This window comes from Apium graveolens, chromosome 1 (genome assembly GCF_009905375.1).
Source record: "Apium graveolens cultivar Ventura chromosome 1, ASM990537v1, whole genome shotgun sequence".
Taxonomy (NCBI): Eukaryota; Viridiplantae; Streptophyta; class Magnoliopsida; order Apiales; family Apiaceae; genus Apium; species Apium graveolens.
In genome coordinates, this window is record NC_133647.1 from 94,069,467 (window position 1) to 94,079,865 (window position 10,399).

The window sequence follows — 10,399 nt, forward strand, 5'->3', positions numbered from 1 at the left end:
AAAACCCTTAGCTACCAGTCTAGCTTTGTACTTGTCTATTGAGCCGTCAGGGTTCAACTTCCTTTTAAAGACCCATTTGCACCCAATAGTAGAACACCCAGGAGGGAGATCAACCAACTCCCATGTTCCATTAGAAACAATAGAGTCAATTTCACACTTCACAGCGCCCTTCCAGTGCCTTGACTCAGAAGAATCCATAGCTTGTCGGAAAGTTAAAGGTTCGTCCTCGATATTGTAAGTGATGAAATCACCTCCAAAATCCTTGACTACCTTTGCACGCTTACCTCTCCTTGGTTCCTCTAGTTCCTTAGGAATAGAGCTACTACTAGGTTCCGCCCCTACATTTGTCATCTTTTCCACATGATCAGGAATAGAACTTGATGTATCAGTAGGATCTTCCTCAGAAGTCATTTCAGGTATTCCAGTCTTCATAGGGTAGACATCCTCAAAGAATGTCGCATCTCGAAATTTAACTATCATGTTTGCCACTATACCATCTATGTCAGATTTTAACACTAAAAATCTCATAGCTGTAGTGGTTTCAAGATAGCCCAGAAAGATACAGTCAACAGTCTTTGGACCTAGTTTCTTTCTCTTGTGTTCAGGAACAAGCACCTTAGCAAGGCACCCCCACACACGAAGATACTTAAGACTAGTCATCCTTCCTTTCCATAACTCTAAGGGTGTTTTATCCATGTGTTTCAGAGGGACTCTATTCAAAATATGGCAAGCCGTATTTAGAGCCTCCCCCCACATGTATTTAGGCAACCCAGAGTTAATAAGCATACTATTAATCATATCTTTAAATGTTCTGTTCTTTCGCTCAGCAACCCCATTAGACTCAGGTGTGTATGGTGGAGTAACTTCATGAACTATACCATTTTTTGCACAAAATTCATTAAAAGCATTACTCGTATACTCACCACCTCTATCAGATCTCAACCTTTTAAGTAACTTACTAGTTTGTTTTTCTACTTCAGTTTTATATATAATGAATTTACTCAGTGCTTCATCCTTATGTCTAAGTAAATAAACATAACAGTATCTTCTACTATCATCTATAAAAGTAATGAAGTATCTAAACTGGTCCTTGGTCAACACACCACCAAATTCACAAATATCAGTGTGTACTAAATCTAACAAGTCTGAATCCCTAACAACGTTATGAAAAGGTTTCCTTATTTGTTTAGCAGACACACATACTTGACATTTAGAATTCTTTTCTATGATATGTTTTGGTATCAACTCTAAGTTCATCATGTTCTTATGAGCACCAAAGTTTAAATGACCTAGTCTAGCATGCCATATATTCGAGGATTCAATACAGTTAACAGAAGGAATAACATTATTATTCAAATTTTCCAAAACGGGATCCGTATTAATAACAAATAAACCATTTGACAAGTAACCCTTGCCAAAGAATGTACCAGTGTGAATAAGAACTACTTTATTACATTTGAACGAAATTTCAAAACCACTAGAAACTAAACAGCTTCCACTTATTATATTTCTACGCATGTCGGGAACATGATGCACTCTCGTCAGAGATAGAATATGTCCTGAAGGGAACTTCAGATCCACGTTTCCAACTCCATGTACTTGAGCAGCACTAGCATTCCCCATCTTCACAGTCAGGCTATGACTCTTTTGATAAGATACAAATAAACTAATATCAGCACAAATATGTACATTAGCTCCAGTATCTATCAACCATTCATCTGACAGATAGGTAGAAAATATCATAGGGTTGTAGGATACATACTGGTCAACGTCGGTTTCAAAAGCCGTAGCCTCACCAACGACCATGTTCACTACAGGCCCACTTGCGGTTCCAAGCACAACATTTGCTTGTGCTACCTCGGTTTTCTTCGCTTTCTTCGTAGGGCAGTCCTTACTCCAGTGTCCAACCTTCCCACAAGACCAGCATGGTTTGTTTTCCTTGGGTTTCTTGGCCTTGTCCTTGTCACTCTTAGGTTTATTACTATTAGCTTTCTTAGCAAGAGCCTTCCTCTTCTGTCCTACAGTTGCTATGTTTACCTTCGAGGTACCGTGTTCAGTTGGCATCACATGTCCCTGTTTGGACTTGTGTTGTTCTTGCACCGAGATGTCCAGCATAAGGTTGGTCCACGTGATCTCTTCTTTCTGTCTTTTCAGGGAGAGAGAGAACTCTTCCCAAGACTTCGGGAGCTTTTCAATCACACTCATCACCTTGAACTTCTCCGGGAGATTCATTCCAGACTCCTTCAAAGCATGCACTATCATCTCGAACTCATGCACCTGCTCAGTCATGGACTTATTGTCCACCAGCTTGAACTCGAGGAACCTTGCCACAGAATACTTTTCTAGACCTTGTGAATCAGTATTATGTGTCTGGTCCAGCTTCTCCCATAAGAGTTTTGCAGAGTAGGCATCAGAAGAATAGACATCAAACAAAGTGTTTGTTAGTGCCGCCAGAATGGCCGCCCTAGCCACTCCATCCTTCTCAGCCCACTTCGCAAAAGCCTTAACTGTGTCAGCCTTCTCTTGATCCACTACTGGTTTCTCATATTCAACAACCGGCCACAGACCCTTTATAGTCAGCCACAACTTCATCCTTTTCTGCCAGCGAGAAAAACCAATGCCACCGTTGAATTTTTCCGGTAAACCGGTTAGTTCAACAGCTTGTGGGAAACTATAGGTGGTCTAATCAATGGCCCCAGTAGTTGCACCCGATCCGCTACCACCACTAACGATAACCTCACTTTCGTTAACCATTATGCTAAATTCTAAATAACTAATATTCTCTTCAAGAATGTTGTAAATTTCACAAACAAATATTGCAACACAGAGGCAAATGTATAAAGAATTTAGCAAGTCCAGGCCAAGACCACAGTCAACAAAACAAAGCATGCATGTAAACAAAATCAGTAACTGAAATAACGAAGAGAGAAACAAAGATGTACCCGAAACCATAGCTTTCAACATTGACTGAAATAAAGGTTCATAAATACAAAATGCCAAGAAAATGATCACAGCTGAGTCACCAGGCCTTGCTCGAAGTCCTGGCTGTTCTTGAAGAGAATATTGCCCCCTACCTGCTGCGTTTGGGATGCGTGCAATATCTCCACCAGGATAAAACAGCTCGGAGTTGATGTTAACAGCAGCAACAAAACCTCCACCTCGACCAGCACCTCAGTCGCCGGAAAACCAACCTACAGCATTTCGAACTTGTGTTTTTGGGAGAGAAAATGCAGAGAGGGAGAATAGAAGAGAATGTTGTGTGGTTTGTTTCATCAACAACTTAGGCCTCTATTTATAGGAGAGGCTAAGTGTAACTTACAACCCTGACATTAATTGACTTTAATATACATTAATATCAGAAATCAAAACTGCTCATTTAATACATAAATCAAAACTGCTGATTTTGAATTTAAATAAAATGTAACAGTTTTTGTATTTAATCCACACATTAAATCAGTTTTAATGTTTTTAATTATGAATCTTTATTTATCAGTTACATGTTTAGATTCATTGAATCTGACTCAGCCCACTTACAAAGTGATCAAGCCCAACAGAGACAATAACCCAGCCCGACTGATAAATTAATTCTAATTAAAAAATTAAATCACAAATAAATAAAATCCTCACTTTATTTATTTTCAATGTGGGACAAATTACACATTCTCCATTTTAAGTTTTTACAAGCTACTAGTTTCAACTCTATTTCTCTATGGATTTCATTAAGAAAATTCTTAAAACCATACATGAAAATTTAAGTTCAAGTATCATTGAACAATTTCCAATCATTAGATTTTAGGATTAATATCAAGAACATAATTAAATTAAGCTCTAAAATCCTAATTTTCTAACATGTTTGTTTATGAGCCCAATCTCTCCACTTATTATGATCTCCTCTCCTCTCTGAAAACTACCCCTCCGACTTCCTTTGCTGAGCAGGATTTTCTCAACATATTCTTCAGGGATATTTACAGGCCAATTCCATCAGACTATAATTTGGTTTTGGCTATGTTATGGCACCATCCCGAGAACATAAAGCTAAATAATGTGAAAGTTGTGCATTATTGTGCTGCTGGCTCTAAGCCGTGGAGGTACACCGGAGAAGAAGAGAACATGTACAGAAGAGACATCAAGATACTAGTTAAAATGTGGTGGGATATTTATGATGATAAGTCCTTGGATTTCAAGCCGAACCCTGTCCCGTCTGCGGATGATGAAAGCGTTGCAGAGATCCAGGTGGCTTTGTCCAAGGCCCGAATTACTAAGCTGGTTTCAGCTCCTCGGGCTGCATAGTTTACAGAGTATTATGTCATATACATGTCATGTTAATTGTATTGATCTTGTCTTTCTAGTTTTTCAGAGGGAAGACCTACAATGCTCGTTGCCTATGAGTGTAATATTAATTTGTATGGTTTGTTTTGTGTGGATTACCCGTTTGAAAGTTCTTGTAATGATGATCAATATATATACTATTATTATTATTTTTTGCAAATTTGAAGTTTAATCCTTTATTGTTCTGTGTATTATAACTTTTTCTTAGATTGCTAATGAAACATAATAACAAATAACAAATTTGTATGTATATTTTAACATGCAGTGATTACTGAATTCATGTAATTTGACATTATAAAAAGGGTTAATTACACTTTGTACCCTCTTATTTTGTTGCAAAAATAAATGTATATCAGGACTTTGCGTATTCAGATTGCACCCTACAACTTCAACCCATCATTTCACTGTGCACCCCTTCCGTCAAATCCGGTGGTTAATGTTAAATTCTGCAGGGGTATACCGGGAATAATCATCACTTCCCTCAATTAAAAACTAACGTGCTAAAAAATACTATATAATATTTCAAAATAGGTAATTCTCTTGGTGCTTCAACACACACCTCCTCCAACAAAGAAATGAGTTTTGATAGTTTAGCTTCAAGTTGTGGTTTCTGCGAGGATAACACATTGCTGAGCAAGTCTGATCTTAGTTCAGAAGAAACCCCTAAGGACCCTTTTTTGTCAATGGGAGGTAATTATTTGATATATTCCTCATTGCTCACTTGGACTAATTTTCCACCAAACACTAATAGCTTCTTCAAGAAGGGACTGGGTTGGTTTCAGATATTTTGAATCCCCTACAGCAATCATATAAGACTCTGTCCCATAGAAGTTGGAAGATATTTGATGATGTGATGGTAAGGAAGAAGCAAAAGAACTATCCGAGATCGAATAGTCATTGCTGCCATGATCCATCGCAGGGTTACAGGAGTAAGTAGGACTCATGATATCTGAAGTTGAAGGTCTTTGCCATGTTAGAATTTGCATACTACATATAAATCAAATCTTAGAATTTTACTCAGAAGCCTAACTTTCAAACTGTAGTGTTCCGGAAACCATTAGTTTCTTCTTAAGCACGGACCATAAGCAGAACTAACAGTACAATCTCCGTAAAATATGAACACCCATGCCTTGTATCCGGGAAATGTTGGAAAGAATCTTCAACAAATAAGATTTTTTTTTTGATTTTTTAGAAGTAAAAAAGCAATGTACCAGCAAATATTGCTCCCGTTATAATTGAGGTGATACATCACTATCGCATATCTTGAATATCTGTACTCTTTAACTTGTCCAAGATAAATAGATACCACAACTCCACAATATTTTTAATCTACACAGCCACACAGGTAAGCTAAACCTCATTCTTGTCATTTGCTATGTAGCAAAATCTATACCCAGACAGACTCTTGAACTTATTATCTGATATATTGCAAAATCTGTACCCTGTCTCTTGAACTTATTGATATGCTATGCAAGTGCCATCCCCTTTGCGTATGAGCTTGCATACTGACAAATAAAGTGATGAAATGATGGTTCATCTCATCAAATGCTCATACACATTCCACGACTGACCATCCATCGCCATGACAATCTATTACCTCTACATCAGGCATCAAAGTTAGCCGAACTACCATACCTCTACATCAGGCATCAAAGTTAGCCGAGCTACCATCTTCCAGATGATAATTCTCTAGTTCTAGTGCCTGAATATGTAGCTTGCAGCTTAGAAACCGGCTAGCAATGAGTGCCTGAATATGTAGCTTGCAGCTTAGAAACCGGCTAGCAATGGCAGAATACATAAAGCTAATTTCTTTTACATCTGGAAAAGACTAAATTACCCTTAAAAGTTAAGGGTAACGGAATGATTTAACTGGAGTTCGGGGAAAGGGGTGCTTAGTGAAATGCATTGTTGAAGTTGAGGGGTATAACCTGAATTATCAAAAGTCGTAATACACATTTATTTTTGAAACAAAATAAGATGGTGTAAAGTGCAATTATCTCTTATAAAAAAGATCAAAATGAACAGATGTTCTAAAACGAACTTTTTTAAATTGAAATTATTTAAAAAAATTAAAGTTCTTGACCGAGAACTTTTTTTATTTGGTAGGGTACATAGCATCTGTTTAGGAAAAGGTGATATGTGGTCGGTTTGGAAATTATCTTGTAAAAATAATTTCTGGAAAGAAATATATGGAAAAACTTGTGCTGACGTTGTCAAGTACATGGACAAGAATCTAGACTAGTTCTAAATCAAAATCAACAGCTTACAAACAGGAAGGTCTCAAATGAAGATGAATCATTGATGCAATTGCACATGCCCAGTGATAGATTCAGACCACAAATAATCTAACATTCATGTATAACAGTTATTAGAGGTCGTCCAAAGCTATGAACAGTGGTATGAGAGTATTGTTTAAAACTATCCACAATTGTGAGTATTGCTCCATGGCTAATCTTCCAACAAAATCTATGTGTTTTCCCATAAAATTTGATAGGTCATATTACAGAACATGTGCAGCCTACTGAGTACCCTCCTCTTAAATCTTAATGTCATTTTTCTACCATGTAAATGGTATCCATAAGCATAGTTTCATTACTGATAATAACCTTGATACAACTAGTGTTTGAAAAAACTCATGGACTAAAAGGCAACACTTGTCCTAACCATGCCAAGGTCAAAACTTATACAATAATAGTGCTATAAACAATAAGCTGAAAACCAAACAGATCATTCACGAAAGTAACATGAACAAAACATAAATCCAAAAGAAAAAGGGTTGTGAATCCTATCCGACAGCTTCCACTCAAGATGTCATCAACCCTGCAACAATGGAAAACATTATATGTATATAGAACCTCCAAAACAAAATGACATAGAAAACAAAATCATTACATCTCCATACCTTGTTAGCAATATTATTGGAGAGCCAGTCCAGACCCTCGTACAGCCCTTCTCCAGATGTCGCACATGTGCTCTGGATGTACCTAAGAAATGAAAAATACAACATGATTCAATACTGAAAGTACTAAACATGCAGAAAATAGCATGACAGTGCATAAACAGATCAAGAGTGGGAGAGATACCAGTGACGCTGCCTGAGGGAGTGAAGACCAAGCTTATCAGTTATCTCAGCAGCATTCATGGCGTTTGGTAAATCTTGTTTGTTAGCAAATACAAGAAGTACAGCATCCCTCAGCTCATCCTATCAATAAAATAGTCACAGTATATATTTAGAATGCGAAAGTATTATGAATGTGAACAAGTTGGTGACTATGATGTGACTGCAAAAAATATGTACTGCAATAAAATAAAGGAGTTGCTACTCTGTACAAGCATGCTCTGGCATAAGCATATGTAACTATTCATCACAATTTCCCAGTATCAGCATATCCACGTACATGACTGGACAAGTTCCGAATATTAATAATTAAATTTGATCATTTTTTGAGGATACATTAATATAATAAAACTATCATCCATTATCACTCCAGGAATGGAACTCTTACATAGGAAAAGGCTAAGGAATCAAAGTTAAATGTATGTTTACCTCATTCAGCATCCTGTGAAGCTCATCCCTAGCCTCAACTACACGATCTCTATCATTGCTATCAACCACAAAGATGAGGCCTTGGGTATTTTGAAAATAGTGTCTCCACAAGGGCCGGATCTACACAAGCATTACACATTACACATTGAACATTTTTTAGACTAGAAGTTTTTAATCAACCTTCGGTTACAATTAAAACAATTAGCAATGCACATTTGTAACGTTGAAAATTGGTATAACAACAAGAATAAAGATGATTTTTTTTAAAAAAAGTGGCCTAAGACTATCAAACTACGCAGCACAAACCTTTACAATTTATAGAATTGAACATCATGGGAAAAATAGGAAACATATAATCTAAACAAGATACAGTTAGAAAATATCTGAAATTCTATAAGTATACAATTCACTAATCCCGCTTACAAGCATAATTTTGTTTGATCTTTGAAGTTTTTGATTTATACATATATATTTGTAAAGAAAAGAGACCTGAATGTTATGCACTATCATTATGTCGTAAACACGTTCAGTGATATATGTTATTTGCAAATGAATTATGAGCAAGGCATACATCAAAATCATAACAATTTTAACCACTGTCATAGTAGTTAATGTTGATCGCAACAAGCACATGTAGCACAAGGAAACTTTCCTAGCTAATTAAAACAAAACACCGTTTACCTTGTCCTGACCACCAACATCCCAAACTGTAAAGCTGATGTTCTTGTATTCTACAGTCTCAACATTAAATCCTGTGCAAATATGCAATTGAATTCAATTACTAATATATTGATAGCAATCAATAGGTTAACTTAATCACCAGAACTACACAACTAAAAATATAAAATTTTCTGCTGCCGAGGAGCTTTTATTTTCATATATATTCTACTACCCTTTGCAGGATAAAGGCTGTAGTAGAACTCCCAATATAAAAACGTATCATAGAGCAGTTATTCAGAATAGATCACAAACAGAAAAAACATACCAATTGTGGGGATGGTAGTGACAATCTCTCCCAGTTTGAGCTTGTATAATATGGTGGTCTTACCAGCAGCATCGAGACCGACCATAAGTATACGCATCTCCTTCTTTGCAAACAACCGACTAAACAACTTGGTGAAAGACAAACCCATTTTTCCTAATATCTGTTTAGGCCAGTAATTAAAATCAAACCTTATATTTAAGTTAAGCAAATAAAAAACAGGACAAGGGAATGAAATAAAGTCGAAGCAGAACAGGATTAATCCTAGGAATAGTGTAGTGGGAAAATTTACTAGGCATCTGGTTACTCATTCAGCAAAAATCATGTGCTCAAAAAAGGAATATTCAACAATTTCCGATTACATTGACAGTTGACCCGACTCCACATTTCACCTTGTGTACCCAAGTCAGACACTCGAACATTGAATGAACACGCGATTCTTGATCGGGAACCAAAAAATGCAAAAACTTTCAAAATATTACCAAGTTTAAAAATGGGCATTATCCTTTCCAGAAATATAGGATTCGAAAGGTTACAACTAAACGTAAATCGATAATCAATCTTTCAAGCCTTTAGCATTTATAAAAAGTGGTCACACTGATACACAAAATAACGATTTCCTACCAAATTACCTGTCTACATTTGACTCTCGAATTACAATTCTACGCAAACAATTTTCAACATAGCGAATCTATACAAACAGACATTTTCCACAATAATTCAGGCGTGTAGAATTATGAACATAATAAGAAACAACCACATTCTGAACAAATTAACAATAACAAACAACGATGATCTTGGAAAACCCGAAAAAACAAACAAACAAAAAAAGAGAGGACCCTAATAACGGACCTTTTGAACAAATCCCATCTAATCGATCGCCAAAAAAACAGTTAAATTCTGACAAATAATAAAAGCTCTCAGATCCAAACAGATCGATGATAATTACATATTATAATAATTTAATCTAACGGATCACATAAAAGAAATGGATCTGAATGACTAAAAGCAATAGAAATAAAAGTAGAGAGATTTATAAGCAATAGAATTATGTGTGTGTGTGTGAGTGTGTGTAGAAAGAAATGGAGGGGGGGGATAGAAAAATATGAGAGGGGAACTTACATACAGAAATAATAAGAGTTCGGTTGGGGGATGAGGATGTTTGTTAGGGGAGAGGAAACGAGAGTCCGTTTTTATTTCTCAGTCCTGTGGTTCAACACTCTCTCCCCTTCCTTTAAATATCCCCCTTTTTCTTTTTTCTTTTTTGTTTTTTTGAGAGCAATTGACATTTTGTAGCCCGGATTCAATTTCAGTTTCAGTTTAAAAAATATAATGTGTGTTTTTTATTTAAGTGGGTGAATGGTTATTAATATGTGTTTTATATGAAATCTTTTACTATTTAAAAAAAATTGTTTAATATATTTTACATGTCAAAATTAACGAATGTCAATATTATATAATCATAGTTGCTGCGAATCAAATCTCTTCCATGATTCTGTCTCGCATTTACTTCTCCATCCTTATGTTTAATTTTTATTTTT

At 36.1% G+C, this 10,399-nt stretch overlaps 2 protein-coding genes across 4 annotated transcripts; one reads left to right on the forward strand and one right to left on the reverse strand.

The window, feature by feature from the left end:
• The first annotated feature begins 3,849 nt into the window (after positions 1 to 3,849).
• On the forward strand, positions 3,850 to 4,290 carry LOC141687022 (galactinol synthase 2-like). Its single transcript, XM_074492191.1, has one exon. The coding sequence runs from the start codon at positions 3,850 to 3,852 to the stop codon at positions 4,288 to 4,290; it is 441 nt and encodes a 146-aa protein (XP_074348292.1).
• Positions 4,291 to 6,898: 2,608 nt separating this feature from the next.
• On the reverse strand, positions 6,899 to 10,112 carry LOC141665089 (ADP-ribosylation factor-like). Of its 3 annotated transcripts, none has more exons than XM_074471082.1 (7): positions 9,985 to 10,112; positions 8,862 to 9,021; positions 8,558 to 8,628; positions 7,877 to 7,996; positions 7,413 to 7,531; positions 7,232 to 7,313; positions 6,899 to 7,149 (listed from the first exon to the last, which is right to left on the reverse strand). In XM_074471082.1, exons 2-7 carry the CDS (start codon positions 9,007 to 9,009, stop codon positions 7,144 to 7,146), a joined length of 546 nt encoding a protein of 181 aa, XP_074327183.1. In that variant the 5' UTR covers positions 9,010 to 9,021; positions 9,985 to 10,112; the 3' UTR covers positions 6,899 to 7,143. The 3 variants fall into 3 exon arrangements, with proteins under 3 accessions (XP_074327183.1, XP_074327178.1, XP_074327174.1); XM_074471077.1 differs by having other exon boundaries at positions 9,981 to 10,111; XM_074471073.1 differs by lacking the exon at positions 9,985 to 10,112 and adding an exon at positions 9,711 to 9,764.
• Between the last annotated feature and the right edge of the window lie 287 nt (positions 10,113 to 10,399).